Here is a 27,705-nt window from a genome sequence, read left to right on the forward strand (position 1 = left end):
TTTCCTCTTGAAAATAACCACTCCCTTGAGGGGAAAATGTTTTATTTTGGTAGCAACACAAAAGGTAGACTTGTCCACAGGTGCAAGGCTTTTCTTGCTGAAGCTCGTTTTTTTGAAGAATTCTGAGAATTTGAGAACTTCTCCACTCATTATTTTTCAAAACCAATACCACCAATATTAACAAAATGCAACGTCTAAGTCATATCTAGACCCAAAAAAAGATTTGATGATCTTTTTTTTTAAAATGCTCTCATAAATATGCATTCATGTATATATATGAATCAACAGTCATATCTGCGTCCGCACTCCATATGATTGTTGATTCATCTATATGCAAGCATTCGTATGTATGCAGTCTATATGACTGCGGACACATAGTTCTAACTATGAATGTTTTATTTCTCAAGTTCTCACAAATTTTTAGGTTCTCACAATAACTTCGACTTTTATATATATATATATATATATATATATATATATATATATATATATATATATATATATATATATATATAGAGAGAGAGAGAGAGAGAGAGAGTAAACTTCAAATAGAATCAAAAGTTTTTTCGGATCTTTAGGATCACTTTTTCACCTATCATTTTAGAGTTTATCTTATATCGAAAAATATATTTAAAAATATTTGAATTCATCATTTTTCAACCTCTTTCCATATTGGTATTTGAAAAAAAAAAATCTACGAAAAATGTGCACATAAGCACATTTTTCGTAAAAAACTCATTTTTTTTTAAAAAAAAATTCAATGAATCACCTTCCATATTAACATCTTAGACAATTAAGACATTTTGAAAAAGTTGAAAAAATATGCATATATGCACAAACTCAAAATGTGCATGATTTTTCAACCTTAGTTATATACTTTATCTTATATAAAAAAAAAACTAAAAATATGTAAATTCATCATTTATTAAACACTTCACATATTGATATTCGGAAAAAAAAATTACGTAAAATGTGCACCATATGCACATATACACAAAATAAAAATATGCATATATGCACATCTACATATATGCACGCTAATGTACAGATGAGAAACATCTTAATAAGTTATGACACTATTATAGAAAGTGATTTTTTGAAAAAAAAAAATCAAAACAAACGTTTTTCTACTTATATGCACATATGTGCTTATGTGCACATCTTCCGTTATATGCAAAAAAAATCGAATATAAGTATGTGTAGAGGTTAAAAATGATCAAATTTACATATTTTTAGTAATTTTTTTCAATAGAAAATAAACTTAATTTTTTTTTTTTACAAATAATGTGCATGTGATGCACATGTTATAGATTTTTTTTTCTAATGTTAATATAGAAAGAGGTTAAAATGATGAATATATATATATATATATATATATATATATATATATATATATATATATATATATATATATATATTCGATATAAGGTAAGTTTTAAAATAAAGATTGAAAAAATGATCATACGATCCTGAAAAAGTTAGTGATCCTAATGGATCCAATATATATATATATATATATATATATATATATATATATATATATATATATATATATATATATTAGTTGTGAAACCGATGTATTACATGAGTTAATGTTGAAAAAAAGTAAAATATAAAGATCAAAACATTTAACAACTTTGAATTTATAAAAAAATAAGAAAAACATTGAATTATTATAATAGAAATGTTTTTTTTTATCTTTTAAATTTAAACAAAATACTAATTTAAATAAATAAAAGAAACTAAGAAGCTTTAATTTTGAGAATTTTGAAATTAAAATGTATATTAATGAAATTGGTATTTATTTATTATTACATTTATTGCAATTATTATATTAAAATATTATATGAAATTTAATAAAATAAAAAAACTCATAAAATAACATGTGGAAAAAATTTAATTCAAAATAACCACAAAATAAGAATTGACAAATTGAATGAGAATGTGACAAGTAGAAAAAAAACATTCATTTATTAGACAGGATATATATATATATATATATATATATATATATATATATATATATATATATATATATATATATATATATATATATATATGTGTGTGTGTGTAAGATTTAACGGACTAACGGAGACATATTTACATAAATGGCTCTTTAGTTTATAGTATTTTTACTGTTTGTTCAAGGACAATAGATAAGATCTAAAATAAAGGTTAAAAAAATAATCCTAAAAAAGTTAGTGATACTAATGGATCCAATATATATATATATATATATATATATATATATATATATATATATATATATATATATATATATATATATATATATATATATATGAGAGATTTAACGGGGGTCATCTTTGCATAAATGGTTCTTTAGTTTATAGTATTTTCCATGTTTGGTCAATGACAAATTTGTCATTTTTTAAAAATAAAGGTTTTGTGGTTAGATTTAATGGTAGAAGTACCATATCTACGATATTAACAAAACACAAAGAGTGTGTATGTCTATTTTGTTGAAGTTATAAGTGCATATTTTGCCAAACTGTATAGGCCATTTATTTAATTTTGTCTTTTAAAATTAAAATTCTAATTTGCTCCCAAGTAGTTTGAAGGTTTTAGAAAACCTGTGACATTCAAACTAGATTGTTAGCGTCAAAATGAGAAAACAGTTTTGAAAACATTTCAACTTAAAATGAAAATACCTACATTGTTATCCTTACAGAACACATTTAGTTTAAGAATAACTCACTTTATACTTAAAGGTTAAATATATACAAGTTATTGTTGAAAATGACATCTCTTTTATACTTAAAGGTCAAATGTATGTAGGTTATTGTTCAAAATGATATCTGATTAACAAATGAAACAGCTAATCATTTACAATTTAAATTAATGTTATTTTTTTCCGTGATCGTTTATAATTGAGAAAATACCACAAATGTCATTAAGTTTGTACGAAAATTCAATTTGAACATTTTGTTATTTTTCGTCTCAAATTAGATACCGTGTTTTCAATCTTTTAGTATTCTGACCACTTGATCGGTCGATCTGGTTGTCTGCTCTGAGGTGACATGATGACGTGGCATGCTGACATGTAAAATTAAAAAATTACACCGAAGACACTAAGTTTTTATTTTTTTCAAATTGACACAAAGTTTTATTTTTTTTTTATTTTGGCACTTTATTTTTTTTTGTTTCAAACCGAATATTATTTTTTAAATCTTGTTGGATATTGACTATTCTCCATATAAAACTGTATAAATAATTTTTCTTTTACATTTGAAACCATATAATTCTTTTTCACTTAAAAGCGACATTTTTGGTTTAAATATAAGGTTTTTTTTACATTCAAACCATAATGCAATGTATAAACATGTATTAGTTTTATTATAACCACAATTTTCATTAAATACACAACTTTAAAATGAGTTTGAAAGTGTGAAATTCACAGTCAAATAAGTTAATATGATACTGGGAAAACAATAGTACGAGGCTCGCTTCAATTAACAAGAGACATTCGTTGTATATATTCGTGATTTTTGGTTCTTGCAAATATACTTCTTGATTTGTTGGAAAAATTATAACATCGTAATAATACATGAAAAATACGATTATAATATAATTAATACATATTTAGTTTGTTATCTATAAAGCTGGTGTATCGTAATTGAATTATTTGTAACGAACGGAAGACTTCCACTTCAATATAATAGCTTTATAGATAACAAACGAAATATGTATTAATTATATTATAAACTTATTTTTCATGCATAATTAGGATGTTATATTTTTTCCAACAAATCAAAAAGTATATATGCAAGAAACAAAATCATGAATATATACAACAAATGGTCCCTTAGTACTTAAAACGACCCCGAACCTTCTTGTTCCCGAGACCATATTAGCTTATCTGCATGTGCATTCCACACATCGTAACTCATTTTAAAGTTGTATTATTAATGAAAAAAATAGCTTAATAATGTAACCTATACATATTTATACACAGCATTATGTTTTGAATGTAAAAAAATTTATATTTATACAAAAAAAATATGGTTTTTAAATGAAAGAAAAATGTATTTATACGGTTTCAAATTTAAAAAAATTTTATTTATATAGTTTCAAATAGAAAATGGTCAAAAGTAAACAAAAATGAAAAAAAAAATGATATTTTATTTGGAACAAAATAATAGAGTGTGAAAATTGATAAAAATAAATAAATAAAAGTTAGTGCCAAAATTGAAAAAAGTGAGGTTAGTGTCTTTTGTGTATTTTTTTTTTCAATTTTAACACGTCAGCATGTTATGTCATAATGTCACGTCATCAAAACTAACATCTCATCATGTCATGTACAACCAGGTTGACCGGTCAAGTTGTCAAAATTGTAAAAAAATGAAAACGCGGTATTTAATTTTAGACGAAAAATAACGCAGTGTCAAAATCGAATTTTCAGGTAAACTTAATGTCTTTTGTGTCATTTAACATTTATAATTGAATTTTAGTTTGATTTGTTTTCTTTTAGAAGTACACTCTTGAGGTTGAAACTATATATATATATATATATATATATATATATATATATATATATATATATATATATATATATATATATATATATAAAATGATTTTTTTCTTATATGTGTAATTTACTATTTATGACTTTTGTCTTATATATGTCCTTGTTTGCAGGATGATAACTATTTATATGCTGCTCCATGGGCTAATAGTAGAGAGGTAAGAGAGGCTCTTCACATTCACGAGGTTAGTAGTTCACAATGTCATGTATTCATGGTAACATTTGGAGTATTTCGGATAATATATAATAATTTCATGACTGTCAGGATTTTAAAGAAATTGAGTGGGTATTATGCAATGCAAGCTTGAGTTTTGTATCACTTAATACAGAACCCATATCTTACACGTATAATGTTAAAAATGTTATTGACTATCATCGACGCCTTTCATATAAACAATGTCGAGCTCTTGTATACAGGTATAACTTTTTTTCCGCTTGTGCTTCTTAATTTATGAATGCATGTGTAGTATAGAAAAAACATTATCCATATATTTTTGCTTGATTATTTTTTGTTTTTGAGCAGCGGAGATCATGACATGGTTGTTCCCTATTTTAGTACATTGAAATGGCTTGAATCGCTAAATTTTCTTGTCATAGATGATTGGAAACCATGGTTTGTCGAGGAACAAGTAGCTGGGTTAGTTGTGTTTTCGTTATGAGCAACATGAATTGCTATCATCAAATTAATATTTTGACATTATGTATTGCTATTTTTCTTGCAGGTACACCATCAAATACTTAAACTACAACTACAACTACAACTTGACATTTGTGACTGTAAAGGTGATCATAAATCTTCCTTAAAAACTTCGTCTCGCACTTATGAGAATTGTAATGTTTTACTTTCTAAGGAGGTTGATTCTTTACATGGCCGGATCCTGAGGATTCAAATCCTTAGGATGAGTAAAAAAAAATTCATTAGCCCTAATGTGTAACAAATTAAAATACATAAACTATTTTTTTTAAAACGAGGATAAACTTTATATAAATAAACAAAGCCAAATCATAGTATTTTAATTAGTAATTAGATATCGCAACAGCTAAACGATGACCCGTGAAGCTCTCCTAGCATTTGGGACATCCCCAATTTCATGGTTATTTTAAAATTTTTATTTATGCTTATTTGAAAATAAGAGTATTCATTTTAAAGAATAATATTGCAGAATTTGTTTCCAGAAAAACATGATAAATATATTATCAAAGCATTTCTGAAGAAATGTATTTTTGTTTATATAAAAACTTTGGGATGTCATCGTCAATACAGAAACATAAGCATAAACAGACCTTACATTCATTTACAATAGTTATTTACATCTCCTTTAATCTCTTAGTGTAATGTAACTTCATATCGACACCTGTGATGCAAGTAAACTGAGTGAGTCAGGTTGGGAAACCTGGTGAGTATATAGGGATTTCAATCCTACAATATATATATATATATATATATATATATATATATATATATATATATATATATATATATTAGAACTCACAAAATATACAATTTCACAATATAAAAACAATTCTTACCCCCACCCCGTCGATCCTCTCAATGACACGATCCATACTCTCGAATCTAGAATTTACCTCTTTACTTAATCCATACTCCCGGATCAAGTATGTCTAATCCATGCTCTGGGATCAATAACTTTGCCCATTCCATATTCTCAGACTAGGGACAATTGATTATGTATTAATCCATACTCCCGGATTAATGACAAATGACTATGTCCTATCCATACTCTTGGAGTAAGGAGAACTGACTAAGTCTAATCCATACTCCTGGATCAATGAAAAGTTTTAAAGTTATTCCCTCCGTGTATATCTCACTTGTACTCATAGGGAGATACTACCTAATATTCGTCTTAATTAATTTAGGTTTACAATGTATCCTAAATCATCATATATTATCAGGTATGCTATTTAATACGTACTTTAGGCAATATCAAATATTTCACACATAAAGATATAATTTAATACTTGTATTAAAAATCATGTTCATTAAAGGGACTATGCACTCACTTGTTAAAGTGATGGTTCCAAACTTAGGTAGCGCTTCGCTTCTAACAACTCTATTCTCCTTCGACGAAACCTAGTATCATTACCACTAGATTTTACTCTAATATTTATAGTGACTATTTACGAGCGATATTGTTTTATAAGTGTTAAACAACACTTTTCAACCACTATGTATAGACAGGGGCCATACATGAAACACCGGAGGGCAGACCATTTTGGCATTATAACACTTCTGAAATCCAACAACCCTATGCGGCCCTTCAAACCAGATTCCTCGTACCGCGAGTAGTTAAAAGATATTATAATAACACTTTGTATATTATATTTTATAATACATATATTTTTTATAAGTTCATAACAACGACACTAAACTTAAACATAGGCTATACTTAAAGTAGGGTAAGCATAACTCACTTATCGGGAGGTTTGGCTAGGAATCGGGCTCTGTGGGGCAGAAATTCCGAGCCAAAAGCTCTTCTTCTCGGAGCCTTTTGGCGCTCCGGGACTCGCCTCTAACACTTTGGAAGTGCTAGGGAAAAGCTTTGAGGGTTTGGGGGTGTTGGGAGAGAATGGGTTTGAATGGTGTGAAGAATGGAGTCATTTGCGCCTCTATTTATAGGCTGAAAAATGGCCCAAGTTGTTAAGTTGAGTGCCAAGTGTCACCGTATTGGGGCAAGGCGTAGGGAGAAAGCAAGGGCTCAGATCGTGCTGCATCACCTCCTTCGCAACATCACTTTTCCGACTACTAAATTGCATAACTTTCGCATACTAGCTCCGTTTTCGACGTTCTCTATATCCACGCGTAGGTATTGACAAGATATACAAATCTCCTTTTGACTCCATCGGCTAATTCTCGCCCGATTTTACGTTTAACAGTATGATAAGATTATACTGTTTAACGACCGTGTAAAATTCATAACTTCTACATACATAATCCGTTTTCGACTGTCTCTTTATTGTTGAACTCCTATTAATGAGATCTTCATTTCTCATTTAGGTTGTATCTGCTAAAAATTGATCGATCTAATATTCAAATTCTAGGCTGTGCACTACTATGCTAATCTTAGAAGAATCATAACTTCCTCATACGAAGTCATCATACGAAGTAAGATTTGAACGTTATTTTTATGCACGCTCTCGGTTTAACGTATACTAAGACTTTCATTTAGATCGCTAAGGCTAAAAAGTAATTTACCGAAAACTCACAATATACGTCACACAGCGACGTGCCGGTTTTGCCGCAAAACTTTAACAGGTAATAACTTCTTCGTTATAACTCGGATTTCAACGTTCTTTATATGTACGGAACCTTTGTGACACATACTATAACTTGTTTAAGATTATTCATTCTAAATAATCTTCCATAAAAAAGTCAATTTTTGACGCTTATTGTCTCTAAATTGAGTAGCTCGAATCTGCAGGCGTTACAACATTCTTGATAGCAAATTGGTTGGTTAACTCTTCATAGTCTATACTCTATAATATTTCATTCTCGATAGATATCATCGCCAAACCGCTAAGTCTTTCTTGAGTCATTCTGGAACGTATGTTATATTTCAAAAACTTCAAGTTCAAAAAACTCCTTTCTGCTGATGTCACCGTCATCGAAATAGTCAACAATATTCTATATGTAATGCTTGCATTTTGGTAATCATCAAGTTCTTTCAAAAACATCAAAATATCTATTGGGTTGCTAAATTTATTGGTCTTCTTTGTCTCAAATAATTTCAACTCCGTATAAAGTTCCTCGAAATCAATATCCATCTTTCTTCAAATTTGAGTGTTTTTTCAAGACAATGACAAGACAATTTAAGATCTTTATCTTCAATTCCCCTCAATTATGTGGAAATGAAAAACCAAATAATTTTTCATACTCTTTGAATTGTTCAAATCTTGTCTCAAGAGAAGAACTAGCTTGACACAAATTATAGTTACCTTTATGATACAACTTTTCAATTGATCCAGAAAATTCTAAATTATGTTTAGCAAGAAACTTCACTACTCCAATGATTCTCAAAAGGACTTTTTTCTATTAATCTCTTTCTTTCTTAAATTGCTTGTACTAAACTTTATCAATTGTATCATGTTCTTTAACTCTAGTGGTAACAACGTGCCAATCTGAATAACCGTCATCACCCAATTTACCTTTCCAAATCCTTTTTCTAAACAATTTACAATAGAAACAAAATACCCCGTCATGCTCTTTCGAATACACTAGCCATTCTTTATCACACTTCTCCAAATTTGATAAAGTTCTTGTATACAATACTGTAGAAAATCATCTACCATTTTTATCGTGGGGACCATACATAACACTAGTATCTTTTTTAGGACCTTTCTTGACCAAAAGTTTTATCTCCTCATAATTAAGTTTTTCCCACCTTCTTGGATCACATACATCAAGAAGATCTTTAACGGGATATTGCTCTTATGCCTCTTCTACTACTAATTCTACATGCTCTTTGCTCTTCAACATGATCTTCAACATGCTCTTCAACGTACTCTTCAACATGCTCTTCAACATGTTATCTATGGATAAACTTGTTGGAATCTTAAGTCAAGTAGGACTTGGAGACCAAGTAAGACCAGGATTTTAGCAAGTCGGTTTTAGAGTCCTAATACAATTCTAATTACAAGTTGGTAGATTAGAATATATATATATATATATATATATATATATATATATATATATATCTTGTTTAGCCGTGTAGGGTTACGAGATATTGTATTTACAATTGAGTTTTGAGTTATTTTCTCATTTAATCAAAGAGTTTGTTTGATTAATTGTGTGTGTTATACGATCTGCACTTAAATTGGTATCAAAGCTTAGCTTTGAGATAAAAAGTTACTTACTCATTGAACAAGGTGGTCAACATGGTGGGAGAAGAAGGGGCTTCAGGCGGTGCTCCGGTGAGGGAGAAGGAGACCGAAGCCATGAGGGTTTAATGTCCTATGCTCACGTCTACTAATTACACAGTATGGGTAATACGTATGAAGGTTGTCTTGCGAATCCACAAGGTATGGGAAGTAGTCGATCCAGTAACCACGGGGGAATGTGGAGAAGAATGATTTGGAGATAGGGTTACTCTACCAACAATTCGTGAACACTTGATAATGCAAATTGGTGAGCAAGAAACATGCGAAGGACTGTAGGGTGCGATCAAAGAAAGACACAAAGTGGTTGACCATGTGAAAGAGGCGTGATTACAAACCCTAATATCTGAGTTTGATAGACTCAAGATGTCGGAGTCGGAGTCAATCGACAGTTATGCCGAAAAGTTATCTGGAATAGCATCCAAATTTGCGGCGCTGGGTGAAACCATCGACGAATCAAAGCTTGTGAAGAAAATTTTTAAATCCTTACCGAAACAAAATTCATCCAGATTTTTGCTTCTCTTGAACAATTACTGGACCTCAAGTATGTAGGATTCTAGGATGTTATTGTAAGATTAAAGGCGTATGAAGAGAGGATCAAAGAGTGGCACAATCCTGGAGACATCTAATTGAAGGTTTTTTTTCACTAAATCCGATCAATATGGAGTAACTTGGAAGACACGGGAGAACACAAAAGGACGATGGAGAGGGGAAATTGGGTCGAACAGGTCTAATAATGAAGGTCGTGCCTCTCAAGATGGAAAGGCTAAGTCAAACCGGCTCAATAATGAATCAAACCAGTCCAATTTTAACCAAAATCGAAATAATAAACCGAAAAAGGATCGGTCCCAAGTAATTTGTTATCGGTGCAATAAACCGGGTCACTTTGTATCTCAATGTGCCAAACGACTCCAAAAGTTACGAGAAGAAAATCTTACTGAGAACGGAGATAATGATGCAACGGTATTCCTTCATGAAATCGTGTTCTTAAATGAAAAAAGGTAGTATCGTCTCGATACAACCCACAAGAACATGATGTATGGTACCTTGACAATGGGGCAAGTAATCATATGACGGGAAATCAGTCGTTCTTTTCCGATCTCGATGAAGGAATAACTGGGCTGGTGAAATTTGGAGATAACTCTTATGTGAAGATTAAAGGAAAAGGTGAAATTCTCTTTCAAGGAAATTCGAGGAAAAAACGATTGATGACGAAGATATATTACATACCGAATCTCAAGACTAACATCATTAGCCTTGGACAAGCAACGGAAGTCGGATGCGAAATTCAGATGAAAAACAATTATCTAGCGATGAACGATGAAAACAATTGCTTGCTTATGAAGGTTCAAAGAACTCAAAATCGTCTCTACAAGATAAAATTAACAATTGGCATCCTTATTTTCCTTCACTCAAATCTAAGTGAGAATACATGGAGATGGCATGCAAGACTTGGGCACATTAATTTCAAGTAAATGAAATTAAGGTCAAAGAAAGGTCTAGTCAAAGGGTTACCACACTTCAATCATATAAATTATGTGAATCTTGTTTGGCGGGCATGCAAACTAGAAAATCGTTCCCCACCATGACGAAGTACAAAGCAAATCAGCCATTAGATCTAGTACACAGTGATTTATGTGGACCAATTACTCCAGCTACCATGGAAGGAAATAGGTACATTTTCACATTAATTGATGATTTCTCATGATACATGTGGATTTATCTAATCAAAGAAAAGAGTGAAGCGTTTGCAAACTTCAAGAAATTCAAAGCTTTGGTTGAGAATGAAACGGGAAATACTTTTAAGATTTTTAGAAGTGATTGAGGTGGGGAATTCACATCACTTGAATTTCATAATTTTTGTGATCAACATGGCATAAAAAATCTTATGGTACCATACACACCTCAACAAAACGGGGTGGTGAAACGAAGAAACCGGACACTTACGGATATGACAAGAAGAATAATGAAGGCTATAAAAGTTCCAAACTACTTGTGGGGGAAGTAGTAAATCACTCGAAAAATTTGATAAATCGCGTGTGCACACGAGTCTAATTTGTTGAAACTCCATACGAAAGATTCAAGAAAAACAAGCCGAATTTGGAAAATGTTTGTATATTTGGGTGTCTCGCATATGCAAAACTAGAACCGGTGAATCTAAAGAAGTCAGATGCAAGATCAAGACCACTTTTACACCTTGGTTCCGAACCAGGAACGAAAACCTATAAGCTACTTAACAACTCAAAAAATAATTTTAAGTCGAGACGTTATTTTTTATTAAACCAAAGGGTGGGATTAGAGTAAAAATATAGGAACCAATATTGAAGAACCTGGTTCATTCACGATATCATAGGACAACCAAAATATCGAAGCTAACGACGACTCATATACGATAGATCCAAACAATGAAACTGAGTTTGAAACAAATAAGCAAGAAGATGAAGATCAACCAAGCTCATCCAATAATAAACAAAACTCATTGCAGCAAGAAACGTGAACAGTAACTAGATTGTAACGACCTTCAAGAACAATTGTACCTACAAATTGATTTCAAGTTTATATACTTGATCTTAATGAATTCGATGAACTTCTATTATCAACCAGTGATGAACCAGCAACGGTTGAAGAAGCAAAGAAGTAGTCGGAGTGGGTCAAAGCCATGAATGCATAAATTGATTCAATAAATAAAAATAATACATGGAAGCTTGTGGAGAAATCAACTGGTGGTCTTAAATGGGTGTTCAAAATAAATAATAATGCGGATGGCACGATTAACAAGTACAAAGCAAGGTTAGTTGCTAAAGGTTACTTGAAAAAACTGGGAGTTGATTTTCAAGAAGCATTTGCTCCGATAGCTCGAATTGAAATGATTCTTTTTCTTATTACCATATTTGCTATTAAAGGATGGGAGTTACATCGTTTAGATATCAAGACGGTGTTATTATATGGTTAACTGAAAAGAAACACACATAAAGTATATCAACTCACAAAGGCACTATATAGTCTAAGACAAGCACCTAGAGCATGAAATACGAAGCTTGATGGATTTTTAAAGAATATGGAATTTCAAAGGTGTAAGAAAGAACCATCAATGTACTATAAAAATGAAGGGCCTAATATACAAATTTTGGTAGTTTATGTTGATGGATTGTTTGTTACATGTACAGTCTTGAGCATGATTAGAAGATTCAAGATCGAAATGTCAAAGAATTTTGATATGTCTGATCTTGGAAAGTTGGCTTACTACCTTGGTATAGAAGTTAAGCAAGAAAAAAATAGAATTACAATTAGTAAAGAAGCTTATGCTTAATGAATCCTAAAAGAAGCTGGTTTACATGATTGCAATCCAAACCACATTCCTATGGAACCTGGAAAAAAGTTGACACATGCTAAAGATGAACCATAAATTAATCCAACTCGACACAGGAAGGTGGTAGGATGTTTAAGGTAAACAAGACCAAATATGACATTTTCGGTTGGAGCTATAAGCCGATATATGCAAAGTCCAAGAAAATCAAAAGGTGTTACAATCAAACAACTTCTAAGGTATCTACAAGGGACAACTTAACATGAACTAAAGTATGAGAGGACTGACAGAAGAAGCTCATAGGTTATAGTGACAGCAGCCACAATATTGACCCAGATGAAAGAAAGAGTACAATTTGTCATTTGTTTTACTATGGGTCATCCCCAATGACATAGTGGTCACAAAATCAAGATGTAGTTGCATTTTCATCTTGTGAGGCAGAGTTCATGGCAACCAATGTACATACATGTCAAGCAATATAGCTTCAAGATCTATCATGTGAAATCATGAAAACACCTCGAGAAAAGGTGGTCAAAAGGGCGGATAACAGATATGCAATAGAGCTCACGAAAAATCATGTTTTTCATGGAAGAAGCAAGCACATAAAATCAAGATACCATTTCATTCGTAATTGTGTTGAAAACAAACAAGTGTGTAACGACCCAATTTTCACATCCAAAAATTTCCTTTTTGATTAAGTGATTTGCAAAACGTTTATAACAAAATATCATCCGATCATATCATTTAATAAAAACATGTTTCGTATCTGGAAACTGAAACGAAAAACATAATAATGTCAGAGTACAAATCCCAGAATATCTCATAGTGCGGAAAACAAGAGCGTGTGTGTGATGCGCCGCTACCGCGCCAACTCCTTCCCCTTTGCTGAAGAGGTACCTAAAACCAAAACTAAAAACTGTAAGCACGAAGCTTAGTGAGTTCCCCCACTGTACCACATACCATATAACCACATAACATACATATATTGTCAGGCATATCTGGGTGCCCGACCTACCCCTTCGGTCCTCTCGACCGGATACTGGCTAGCATATCTGGGTGCTGGCCTCCCCTTCGGTCCTCTCGACCGGATACTGACTAGCATATATGGGTGCTGGTCTCCCCTTCAGTCCTCTCGACCGGATGCTGGGGACTATTTCACCCCCTACTACTACCACATAACACATATCACATAATCTATCTAGCATGGATGGACATGACTGCCCCTTCGGCCCTATCGACCGGTAATCTGGGGACTATCTCCCTTACTGTCACTAGCACATAGCATCATATCATACTAGCACATAAACATATCACAGGTAGTAGCAACCCTAGATGAATATCACAGAGACAATCATCTAATCATACAACTCCTACTGATGGGCCGGCATTGTGACCGTAGACCCACCGCTACTGAAAGGTAACTCACCTCGAAAAGTAGTTGCTAAAAGTCTGCTTGCTAGACGTCTGACTGCTGAACCGGTAATCCTCCGACTATAAATCCATAAACATAGATTAGTCACCCATAAATACCCTTAGGTCAAAATACTGACCTACCCCTGGTCCAAGGTCAACTCCTTGGTCAAAGTCAACTTCCAGTTGAGTGGAATCGCCGATTCATGGCACAGACTCGTTGAGTCCCTCTCCTACTATCCCGGTACTAACTCATCAAGTCCCTCTTCCCACTCACTGAGTCACCCTTAACTCACTACTTGGGACGATTAGACCGACTCGCCGAGTCCGAGAACAACTCGCCGAGTTCCCACGAGCAGATCTCCTACTCGCTTCCAAATTCTTACCAGAGCATCCTTCATGAGGATTTGGGTTTCTTGGACTATTGCTACACGTTAAATTACTAATTCCGCATGCACCAATGAAGGGTTGGACCTTCTACACTTAAACCCCTCTTAACTCAGTAACAGTTCATATGACTCGCCGAGTTTGAAGAACAACTCGTCGAGTTCCAGACAATCTTCATAGGACTTGCCGAGTTGCTCATCCAACTCGCCGCGTCTAAGACCATCTTCATAGAACTCGCCGAGTCCACTTTGGAACTCGCCGAGTCCCTTCGACCCTTCTCCCATACAGACCAAATCTGAGACATGCAACGCTTGTAAACCATAGATCTAGGTTCCTAGGGCATTCTTATCACGTAAAGTTGCAAACTTTACGTGCATGCATGGACCTATGAGCTCCAAAAGGCAATTCCAAGCTCTTTATGAGGTCATACACTCAATAGGGACCTCAATCACTTCAACCACAGAGACTTTACACTTCTAAGACATGCATAAGGTCCAGATTTGAAGTCCTTTCAGAACATAGAGCATAAACGCATGGAGTTTAAGGTTTTAGGGCTTGAAAACCACCAATTAGGGACAAAAAGGGGATCTAATGAACTAGTGATCAAGGTAGGGACTTTTCTACCTGAATGGAAGCTTCTCACAATGTAGATTTTGGATCTACTTCCCCTCTTTGCACTCTTCAACCTCCTCCTTCTTCTTTTAAGCTCTAACCTCCTTCACAAAGCCAAGATTACTCACAAGAACAATATGGGGGCTAGGGTATCGCTCTTCAGCTCTCTGAAAGTGTTAGGGACAAGGGAGGACGAGTTAGAGCGTTTAAATAGGGTGCAAACACCCGGATTAGGGTTTTACTTGTCTAGCACGGACTCGCCGAGTCTGGGACCCGACTCGCCGAGTCCCTCGTTCAAGTCCTGTGCCAAAATCGCTCCTACTCGGCGAGTCAGGCCTCCAACTCGCCGAATCCAAGGCAAAATGAGAAAAAAAAATACATAAATAGAAATCGTACCAGGAATCCGATGTTCAAATCTCCCCCACTTATCTTAGACTTCGTCCTCGAAGTCTGCTGCCCGTTCCTCGAACAATTCTGGGTAATTCTCCATCATTTCATCCACCGGCTCCCAAGTCCATTCCGAGCCTTTCCGTTGCTGCCATTGCACCTTCACCAGCTCCATTCTCTTGTTCCTCAAATCCTTCGACTTCCTGTCGAGGATAGCCACAGGCCGCTCGATGTAATTCAGGCTGTCATCGACCTGAATATCCTCCAAAGGCACCACTGCCGAGTCGTCCATCAGACACTTCCGCAACTGAGAGATGTGGAAAGTGTTGTGGATCTGGCTGAGTTCGGCTGGCAGATCCAACCTATACGCCACCTTGCCCACTCGGGCTACAACCCTGAATGGCCCGATGTACCTTGGGCACAACTTGCCTCGCTTTCTGAATCGGATGACGCCTTTCCATGGCGACACCTTCAGAAGAACCATATCCCCGGCCTGGAACTCCAAGTCTGAACGGCGCTTGTCGGCATAACTTTTCTGCCGACTCTGTGCAGTCTGAAGCCTGCTCCGAACCTGCTGAATCCTCTCGGTCGTCTTGAGCACCACTTTGGTGCTCCCCATGACCCTCTGGCCAACTTCACCCCAACATATCGGGGTCCTGCACCTCCGCCCGTACAACATCTCGAAGGGAGGATTGTCAATACTCACGTGGTAGCTGTTGTTGTATGAGAACTCAGCTAAAGGAAGATAGGTATCCCAGCTACCACCGAAGTCTAGCACGTACGCCTGCAACATATCCTCAAGAGTCTAGATGGTCCGCTCACTCTAACCATCTGTCTGCGGGTGAAAGGCGGTGCTAAAATGCAGACGAGTGCCCAACTCGTCATGAAACTTCTTCCAAAACTGGAAGTAAAACGCACATCCCTGTCTGAAATCACTGACACTAGCACCCCGTGCCGCGCCACTATCTCCCTAATATAGATGCCGGCCAACTTCTCGGCCGAGATGCTCTCTTGAATCGGAATAAAATGGGCGCTCTTGTTCAATCGATCCACGATGACCCATATCGAATCCACTCCTCGCGCGGTCCTGGGAAGCTTTGTGATAAAATCCATCGTAATATCTTCCCATTTCCACAACGGTATATCCAATGGCTGCATCTTACTATGTGGTCTTTGGTGCTCGGCCTTGGCCTTCCTACTGGTCAAGCAACGCTCCATGTACCAGGCTACATCCCGCTTCATGCAGGGCAACCAATAATCCAATCGAAGATCTCTATACATCTTCGTCGCCCCGGAATGAATGGAGAATCTAGATTTGTGCGCCTCTCCTATCAGAACCTGGTGCACGCCTCCATGGTACGGCACCCACACCCTACGGTGTGGTGTCAATAATCCTCGGCTATCATAATCGAAGGAGGTAACCTGATCCACTATCAGCTCACTCTTCCGATGTTCCTCCTTCATAGCCTCCTGCTGAGCCTCCCGAATTTGCTATAATAGTGGAGTCACCACCGTCATCCTCATGCACACGCCTCTGATTGGTGCTGCTTTGCGACTAAGCGCGTCGGCCACCACATTGGCCTTCCCTGGGTGATAAAGGATCTCACAATCATAATCCTTCACAACGTCCAACCACCGTCGCTGTCTCATGTTCAGATTCAGCTGATCCATGAGGTACCTCAAACTCTTGTGGTCCGTGTAAATGGTACACCGAACTCCATAGAGGTAATGTCGCCAAATCTTGAGGGAGAAGACCATCACCTCCAACTCTAAATCGTGCGTTGGGTAGTTTGCCTCGTGAGGCTTCAGCTGACTCGAAGCGTAAGCAATGACATGCCCTCTCTGCATCAGCACCGCACCCAACCCTGAAATGGACGCGTCACAGTACACCACAAAATCCTCTATGCCCTCTGGCAGGGCTAAGATTGGCGCCTCGCACAATCTCTGTCTCAGAACCTCAAACGCTGCCTGCTGCTCAGGCCCCCATCGAAAGACCACGGCTTTCTTAGTCAACCGTGTCAGGGGTACGACTATCTTGGAGAAGTCCTGAATGAATCTCCGATAGTAGCCCGCTAATCCTAGGAAACTACGAATCTCAGATGGAGACTTCGGAACCTCCCATCTCATCACAGCCTCTATCTTGGCCGGGTCGACCAGTATATCGTTCTGGTTGACAAGGTGCCCAAGGAATTGCACCTCGCGCAACCAAAACTCGCACTTGGAGAACTTAGCATACAAGCTCTCCCTCCTCAGGGTCTCCAAAAATTCTCTCAGATGCTCCTCGTGCTCCTCCTGTGTCTTGGAATAAACCAAGATGTCATCAATGAAAACTATCACAGACCGGTCCAGCATCGGTCTGCACACGCAGTTCATGAGGTCCATGAACGCGGCAGGAGCATTGGTGAGCCCAAACAGCATCACCATGAACTCATAGTGGCCATAGCGCGTTCGAAATGCGGTCTTCTGCACATCCTCCTCTCTGAACCTCATCTGATGATAACCCGAACGCAAATCGATCTTGGAGAACCAAGATGCTCCCTATAACTGGTCAAAGAGATCATCAATCCTCGGGAGTGGGTAACGGTTCCTCACCGTTACCTTGTTCAGCTCCCGATAATCTATACACATCCGATGCGACCCGTCCTTCTTCTTCACAAACGAAATCGGGGCTCCCTAGGGTAAACTGCTCGATCTAATGAATCCCTTGTCTAACAGCTCCTACAGCTGTGTAGACAACTCCTGCATCTCAGGAGGAGCCAATCGATACGGTGCCTTGGCTATCGGAGCCGCACCAGGGACTAGGTCGATCCTGAACTCTACCTGTCGCTCCGGAGGTATCCCAGGAAGCTCCTCTGGGAACACATCAGCATAGTCTCGCACCACCAGAACCTCGCTCAGCGTCGCCTTACCCGCCTCCCGGGTATCCATAACATACGCGACATATCCTGCGTAACCCTGCCGAAGGTAGCGCCTAGCTCTCGCTGTTGAACATACTGTGGGTCCACGCTGTGGTCTCTCGCCATGGATCAACAACTCTCCCCCACTTGGGGTCCTGATCTGCACCAGCTGCTGTGCGCAATCTATCATCGCCCATTAGGGCTTAACCAATCCATGCCTATAATCACCTTGTTCCCACGCAACGGAATGGGAACCAAATCCACCAAGTAGCGCTCCTCAAACAACCTTAGAACACAATCTCTGTACACTACTGATGCTTGCACTGATCGATCATCGGCAATCTCTACCTCTAAAGGGAAATCCAACATGCCCGAAGACTCAATAAACTTCTTGCTAAGCGCAAGAGAAACAAACGATCGGGTGGCACCTGAGTCAAACAAAACCTGTACTGGGATACCGTTCACATGGAACGATCCTAACGCATATACACAAAGCACATATCAATATCATAACATCATAAAATAAAACAGAGGGAAAGGATCATACCCGTCACCATATCGGGTGCGGCACGTGCCTCCTTTGTAGTCAGCTCAAATACCCGGCTCCTCACCACCGGAGCCTCTGCCTTGCCCTATCGGCCATCAGTAATCCGCAGGGTCGCTGGAGCTGGCGCCTCCACTGGCGCTGCTGCTGTTAACTGGGGGCAGTTAGCCTTCTTGTGGTCCCTCTGGTTGCAGTGGAAACATAGCAACTCAGACGTCTGAATAACCGGTGCAGGGGCGGTACAATCCCTACTGAAGTGCCCTGACTTACCGCACTTATAGCAGCCTGACGATCCCAACTTGCACGCTCCCTCGTGCGTCTTGCCGCATTTCCTGTAGCAGCCTCACCCCTGTTGGCCTTTCGGCCCTGCGTCTGGTCCCTTGGGCTTCTTCCCCGAAGCCCCCGTAACCTGCCCCTCTTCTGCCTTCCTTTTCCGGATGTGCTCCAGATCTATCTCCCTCTCCCTTACCCTGGCAATCATAGAGTCCAAGGTGGGGCAAGCTGAAAAACTGACATGCTCCCGAATATCAGCTCGTAGCATGTCATGATAGCGGGTCCTCCTCATATCCTCATCACCCGCTTACTGGGGCACCAACAACGCCCTCTACCGGAACTTGGCGGTGATCTCCGCCACAGTGTCCATCGTCTGCCTCATATCTAAAAACTCCCAGGCCAGATGCTGAAGCTCGACAGCTGGCGCAAACTCTGCCCTAAACCTGGTCACAAAGTCCGACCAGGTCATAGCCTCAACAGCCGAGGCTCCCAACGAGTCACCGACGGACTCCCACCAATCTCTAGCTCGGTCTCGTAAACACCCTGCTGCAAACCTCACCTTCGACCCCTCGGGGCAGAAGCTAGTCAACTGTGCAGACTCGATGTCTGCAATCCATTGCCTGGAAGCTATGGGGTCCTTCGCCCCGTGAAAATCCGGCGCACCACTGCCCCTGAAGTAGTTAAAGGACAGTGTGCGAGATCCCGACTGGCCAGATGCCATGTCACTCCTGAACGCTCTGAGGCGATCCTCCATCAACTCAACTATCCCTTCCTTGATCGACCTGAAGATGATGGGGATCTACTCAAGGATGCCTCTGGAGATCTCTGACGCGATGAACTCGCGTAGCCCCTCATCTACTGGCTCGGAACCTGATCCCAAACCCGATCCCTTTCCTGAACTGCCAACTGTCGGCCTCGGTCGTAGTACCACCATTTTGCAATACATAAATAACAACTGTTAGTGATACTGATACCTCTTGAGGGATCACACCCACAACAAGTTCCCCGGTCTTGTCTCGGCCTTCCTTAGTTTGGGTACGGATCCTCTGCTCTCAGTAGTACGGGCCCATACTACCTTCCACATCTATCCGTACCTTCTTCAAGGACTGCCTCGACTCCACCAGATCCCTTTCACTACTGTTGATCACTGCTATCCTCATCCTAGGCTTGCCCTAGGGAACCTCCAACTCTATCCAAACCAGCCCTCAGCTGCTGAAGGCCTCTTCGTAATGCCGATTAGCCATTACCTGAATATAATCACATGCAACGAGGCTCGGATAATCCTTCGAGTAAGGGACTCATCCCTACAACAGTTTGGACTCAGACAAGAGCTACGCAATAGGGTCAAATCCATTCCTCTAAGATTATCCAACCCTGGCCACATGTGACCTGAACGTATTCACCTAATAGCTAACTCCCATCACTCAAAGCCCACAAAGCCCAAAGCAAGCAACATTCAGACAAAAGGGAACAATCTCAAGCAAATCCGTTCTCATAGAGAGAAACTGTACTAGCATACAATGCTAAACTCATACTATCATGCATAACCTAAACAGGTTACCCTACACCTGTCTACTCAATACTAGCATGCAATTCTCATAAGCTGAAGCACATAAAGCAGGCACATAAGGCATCACTCCTAGATCCTTAGTCCTATTCTAGCATGCTTTTCTACTGAAACTGTTAAACATAACATAAACACGTATGGGTACTTTGGGGAATACTTACTTGAGCTTGGCCGGTCACGCACATCACACACTTTGTTCTTTCTTAAAAATCTTTACTTAATCTTTCAGAAAAAGTTTTCTTTTTTGAAATCCTTTAATCCCTCAATTTGAGTCTAGACACCCCCGAAGGTGTGTCCGAATACCTCAAACCAGGGCTCTAATACCAACTTGTAACGACCCAATTTTCACATCCAAAAATTTCATTTTTGATTAAGTGATTTTCAAAACGTTTATAACAAAATATCATCCGATCATATCATTTAATAAAAACATGTCTCGTATCTGGAAACCGAAATGTAAAACATAATAATGTCAGAGTACAAATCCCAGAATATCTCATAGTGCGGAAAACAAGAGCGTGTGTGTGATGCGCCGCTACCGCGCCAGCTCCTTCCCCTTTGCTGAAGAGGTAACTGAAACCAAAACTGAAAACTGTAAGCACGAAGCTTAGTGAGTTCCCCCACTGTACCACATACCATATAACCACATAACATACATATATTTTCAGGCATATCTGGGTGCCCGACCTACCCCTTCGGTCCTCTCAACCGGATACTGGCTTGCATATCTGGGTGCTGGCCTCCCCTTCGGTCCTCTCGACCGGATACTAACTAGCATATCTGGATGCTGGTCTCCCCTTCGTTCCTCTCGACCGGATTCTGGGGACTATTTCACCCCCTACTACTACCACATAACACATATAACATAATCTATCTAGCATGGTTGGGCATGACTGCCCCTTCGGCCCTATCGACCGGTAATCACTAGCACATAGCATTCTATCATACTAGCACATAAACATATCACAGGTAGTAGCAACCCTAGATGAATATCACAGAGACAATCATCTAATCATACAAATAGGCCGACATTGTGGCCGTAGACCCACCGCTACTGGAAGGTAACTCACCTCGAAAAGTAGCTGCTGAAAGTCTGCTTGATAGACATCTGACTGCTGAACCGGTAATCCTCCAGCTATAAATCCATAAACATAGATTAGTCACTCATAAATACCCTTAGGTCAAAAGACTGACCTACCCCTGGTCCAAGGTCAACTCCTTGGTCAAAGTCAACTTCCAGTTGACTGGACTCTCGGAGTCATGGCACTACCCCTGGTCCAAGGTCAACTCCTTGGTCAAAGTCAACTTCCAGTTGACTGGACTCTCGGAGTCATGGCACTGACTCGCCGAGTCCCTCTCCTACTATCCTGGTACTAACTCATCAAGTCCCTTTTCCCACTCAATGAGTCACCCTTAACTCACTACTTGGGACGATTAGACCGACTCGCGATCCGACTCGCCGAGCCCGAGAACAATTCGCCGAGTTCCCACGAGCAGATCTCCTACTCGCTTCCAAATTCTTACCAGAGCATCCTTCATGAGGATTTGGGTTTCTGGGACTATTGCTACACGTTAAATTACTAATTCTGTGTGCAACAATGAAGGGTTGGACCTTCTACACTTAAACCCCTCTTAACTCAGTAACAGTTCATATGACTCGCCGAGTTTGAATAACAACTCGTCGAGTTCCAGGCAATCTTCACAGGACTCGCCGAGTTGTTCATCCAACTCGCCGAGTCTAAGACCATCTTCATAGAACTCACCGAGTCCCTTCGTCCCTTCTCCCATACAAACCAAATCTGAGACATGCAACGCTTCCAAACCATAGATCTAGGTTCCTTGGGCATGCTTATCACATAAAGTTGCAAACTTTACGTGCATGCATGGCCCTATGAGCTCCAAAAGGCAATTCCAAGCTCTTTATGAGGTCATACACTCAATAGGGACCTCAATCACTTCAACCACATAGACTTTACACTTCTAAGACGTCCATAAGATCCAGATTTGAAGTCCTTTCAGAACATAGAGCATAAACAGATGGAGTTTGAGGTTTTAAGGCTTGAAAACCACCAATTAGGGACAAAAAGGGGATCTAATGAACTAGTGATCAAGGTAGGGACTTTTCTACCTGAATGGAAGCTTCTCACAGTGTAGATTTCGGATCTACTTCCCCTCTTTGCACTCTTCAACCTCCTCCTCCTTCTTCTTCTAAGCTCCAACCTCCTTCACAAAGCCAAGATTACTCACAAGAACAATATGGGGGCTAGGGTATCGCTCTTCAGCTCTCTGGTAGTGTTAGGGACAAGGGAGGACGAGTTAGAGCGTTTAAATAGGGTGCAAACACCCGGGTTAGGGTTTTACTCGTCCAACACGGACTCGCTGAGTCTGGGACCCGACTCACCGTGTCCCTCGTTCAAGTCCCGTGCCAAAATCGCTCCTACTCAGCAAGTCGGGCCTCCAACTCGCCGAGTCCAAGGGAAAATGAGAAAAAAAATACATAAATAGAAATCGTACGAGGAATCCGGTGTTACAAAGTGGAGGTGGAGTATATTCCTGGTGAAGAACAAAAGGCAAACATCCTTACTTAACCTCCAGCTAGAACAAAGTTCAACAAGACGAAGAGCATGGTCGGGATCAAAGACATTTCTAGAAGGACGTAGAATTTCAGGGGTGATTTTTGGAATCCTAAGTCAGGTAGGACTTGGAGACCAAGTAAGAACATGATTTTAGCAAGTCGGTTTTAGAGTCCTAATACAATTATAATTACAAGTCGGTAGATTAGAATCTATATATATATATATATATATATATATATATACACACACACACACACACACACGTCTTGTTTAGTCGTGTAGGGTTTAGAGAGATTGTATTCACAATTGAGTTTTGATTTATTTTCTCATTTAATGAAAGAGTTAGTTTGATTAATTGTGTGTGTTATGCGATCTACACTTAATTAAAAAAACTTATCTAGAGCACCAACGTCAGCCTTTCTCTTTTCTTCATCTAGTTTTCTCTTTTTACGTATTTGACTATCGGATTGTTGTTTAGATTCCATTTCTACAAGTCCAATAGTTTCAACTTTCAATATTCAAGTTACATCAACTTATAAACATAATGGATAATCTCATAATCTAATTTCAATTTATGATAAACAATTAACGTATCATGATTTCTGGTAATTTGTTTTCTGATTTCAACATTCATTAACATATTCTGATTTCTCGTTATCAGAATTCTAATTTCAATATTCAGTTACCGATATATGATAATCTATTAATCTGATTCAAGTTCATTAGTTCAACATTTAGAAAAGTAGAAAACTAACTATAATATGATAACATTCACATTTTGATTTATGATTCAAGTTTAGTGGAACAATCTAATTCAATTTCTAATGAGTAATTTTGATAATTAATTTCTGATAAGTAATCTGATCCGGTGATAGTGTAATTCAGCATTTAATATTTCAATTTCTGATAAGTGATAATTAAATGATCGATTGGAACAAAAAGAAAACAAGAAAATTGGAATAATCGACTAATAATAATCTAATATACCATTGCTGCCCTTCTGGTTTCTGAAATCTGAATGAACAATGATACACACTCGACAGAATCACAGAAAACTTGAATCGTCTGTACTCCCTCGTTGCTCGCTATATTATACAACATGTATACAATCATCACTCACGCTTAAAGAAAACTCAACAAAATTACGAGAGTGGGTCTCGTATCTGGACTACTAGAGGTCTAGTGGAGCTTAGCATTTGGGCCTAATCTTATTCAAATTTTGATTACACATAATATGTGTACAAAGAATTAGGCCCCTAAAAAATGGGCCTCATGCACAATCCCTTCTTCCCCCTAGCATAGGTCATGACAATTTGTGATATAAAATAAAATTTTAAATATTAATTTATCATTATGAAAAAGAAACGTTTATTGTTTTGATCATGATAGTTGACCGTTTTTTGTTGCTAAAGGGAGGAGGTCACACAGCTCCTGAGTTCAAACCGAAAGAATGTTTAAGCATGATTATGGGGTGGCTTTCTAATGCCGACCTTTAAAGAATAGCCGCAAAGTTTATGTTTGATGTTTTCTCTTTCTATCATATGCATCCTTCTGTATGTGTGTATTTTACTAATTTATGTAAATCAATCTCAATTGATAATGTAACGTGTTTATTTAAATTTTATCTTTAAATCCTTATGTCAATATTGTAAGACACTTGCAAAAGTTGTTGAGATATTTCACGTTGTCTTATTTTTGTTATCGTAACATATTTCTAGTATTACTTATTCTTTATGTATTCATTTGTTTTTTACTAGGCCATGTGTATTCATCCTTAATACTTATAATGTTCGGTCCTCTTGTGTAATAGGCTCTCACTTGTATTATTGTTTTATTTATCTTGTAGTCTTGAATGTAATGTGTGAGGATAATAAACTCATATTTGACATGCGGAATATGTAGTGCATAATTGACAAGAACAATGTAATGTTTAAGAAAAAAACTATATCTATCTATATACTATACTGTGATAGAGCCATATAGATATTTCCAAACTCCATATTGATTTGAAACCCCAATGTCATTTCATATTTTCCAATGACTTTTCAAGATTATGGAGCAATACTAGAAATGGTTGATAAGGGCTCTAAACAGTCTGTTTGCTTGTTAGTGGTTGATTACCCACCCTTCCCACGATCGGGTGATGGTGCTGGTACTTCCGAGATGTAGAATGGGGATTATGGTGATGATGAGGATGACGATGGTGAGGATAAGAATGATGAGGAGGGTAAGGAATATTGTTTTTGTGTTGGTAGTTTGTTGTATTTTGACATGTTTCTAGACATTTCTTATGGTTTATTATGTAGAATACTGTTTTGGTATATTTATGTATTTTGATCTTATTTTGCATTATTTGTATCTTTTTAGTTTATCAATCATCGAATCTATATCCTTTTGTGCATTAGTCTAACCAAAATTAAACATAGGTAATTAGTCTATGTCTATTTGGGGTTCAACCCATGTACAATAACTTAACTAAGATATCTAATTAAACATTTTTCTTTGTATTTTGTAATTTAGGTCTGTATATATGTGCTCTGAATTTTGATGTTTTAAAATGTTTTAGTTTCATTTTCTATACATTTAGACTATCAGATAAGGTTCAACCATGCAGGAAAAAGTTGGAGGGCAAGAGCATTTTAGCATATAGTCGTTCTGAGATCCAGCAACCCAAGGCGATAGTTCCATTCTGGACACCTCTCTTTTAAGCAGTCTATGAATAGTGTAGTTAGTAATAATACTTTTATTTATACGTTTGAGGACAAAATTTTATCAGAGTATAAGCCATATGCTATAGTTCATAATTTACTAATTAAGAAAGAATGATTTCAATATAAACAATAGCTCCAATACCAATATGTCACATTCCCGACAGGCGGTGGAAACGTCGGACCGTGTGACGTTAAGATGTTCGATTGTGACATCCTCTAATTTTCAGAGCCAATTATAACTTTTTTCTTTACGCTTTAAGAAGATCATTTATTTATATTTGCGGAAAATCCCAGTACAAAATATCTTTTTGATTACAAATGGTTGTTTTCAAAATGTTAAAATCCTAAGGATGTCATAATCAATACAAATACATAAGTTACAGCGTAAAGACCTGATGGTCTTGAATACTATTATAGGCCACCTATTAATCACTCACCATCATAATCAAGCTTATGTAGCTTAAGTCTTGATAAATGTGATGCATATAAATTAAGTGGTTCAGGTTGGGGAAACCTGGTGAGATACATAGGGATTTCAATCCCACGATATTGATATGATAATATTCCTTAATTATCAAACTCGCAAAACCAACCGTTTACCATCCTGTATGCATATAGGCTTTACATTCCTACATATCTATTTCTACCGGTCCTCATAGATCCTCGTCCAAGATTATCAGGGAGAATTATCTCCATGATGAAGCATTTAAGGTAAGGGTTTAACTACACAACTAGGGGCTTCCTTGAATGGTGTAAGTCTGAAGGCACCCAAGCCTTAAGGGTAATTTGATGATTAGGGTATTACCTTTCATCTACGTTTGTATTTTTTGAGCCTATGCTAACAACGTAATTCACAAACACCGCCTAGAATAATCAAGTGTTGCTACCTAGTCTGGCGGGGTGACCAGACATACCGCAGACAGGTTCCTGATCGGGTCCAACCATTTATGGCTATCCCTTACGAAGTGACCGTACATCGACGCTAGAACTTTACTCTCTGTTCCAAGTTACACACATTCTCCTAATGAGACTACCTAATATCAACTTAATTAAACTAGGTATCTTCCATAAGTCTAAATTTATCCCTAGACTAGATTATAGTGTTTGTAACCAACTTTTAGTACCAACTATATTCTTCATTGGCACTAACCTATCTTAGTGTATATCTATATTATTAATCATTTATCTTCTCAATGATTCTTCTTTTAATATCATTATATAATATCATGTATTTATTCTAACATAAAATAAAATAGTATCTGGTTCGCACATAAGTCATTATGTATAGATATCCTAACATATAATCTAGGAAATAAGCACATAATTCACATATGACTTCCAAATATCTTTAATATTTTAATTAATACTTATAGTAAATCATGTTCATGAAAGGGACTATGCAGTCATCTGACTTAGGTGGGTGACTGGTGATATGGGCAGAGTATTGCCTAGCACCTTAGGTAGTCTTTGGTGTGACCTAAGTAGTATTAAACAGATTTTTACTCAAATGATCCTGGAGACTAATACTAGTATAGACTCTCACTAATCCCAATGTCTACATCAAGATGTATGAAGTATGGATCAGCAAGGAAGGACAG

The 27,705-nt window shown here is 37.5% G+C and overlaps 1 protein-coding gene across 3 annotated transcripts in view; it reads left to right on the forward strand.

Moving 5' to 3' along the window:
* The window catches only part of LOC145102053 (serine carboxypeptidase-like 18), a 39,760-nt gene extending 14,672 nt beyond the window's left edge, over window positions 1-25,088 (forward strand). For all 3 annotated transcript variants that reach the window (XM_079039385.1, XM_079039386.1, XM_079039387.1), the window contains 5 exons: window positions 4,657-4,728; window positions 4,809-4,960; window positions 5,067-5,180; window positions 5,266-5,326; window positions 24,809-25,088. In XM_079039385.1, coding sequence (XP_078895511.1) covers window positions 4,657-4,728; window positions 4,809-4,960; window positions 5,067-5,180; window positions 5,266-5,326; window positions 24,809-24,892 — 483 coding nt within the window. In that variant the 3' untranslated portion in view covers window positions 24,893-25,088. The remainder of the gene's footprint in view (window positions 1-4,656; window positions 4,729-4,808; window positions 4,961-5,066; window positions 5,181-5,265; window positions 5,327-24,808) is intronic.
* Window positions 25,089-27,705: the final 2,617 nt, after the last annotated feature.

This window comes from Lactuca serriola, chromosome 4 (genome assembly GCF_051521515.1).
Source record: "Lactuca serriola cultivar US96UC23 chromosome 4, Lser_US96UC23_V15, whole genome shotgun sequence".
Classification (NCBI taxonomy): Eukaryota; Viridiplantae; Streptophyta; class Magnoliopsida; order Asterales; family Asteraceae; genus Lactuca; species Lactuca serriola.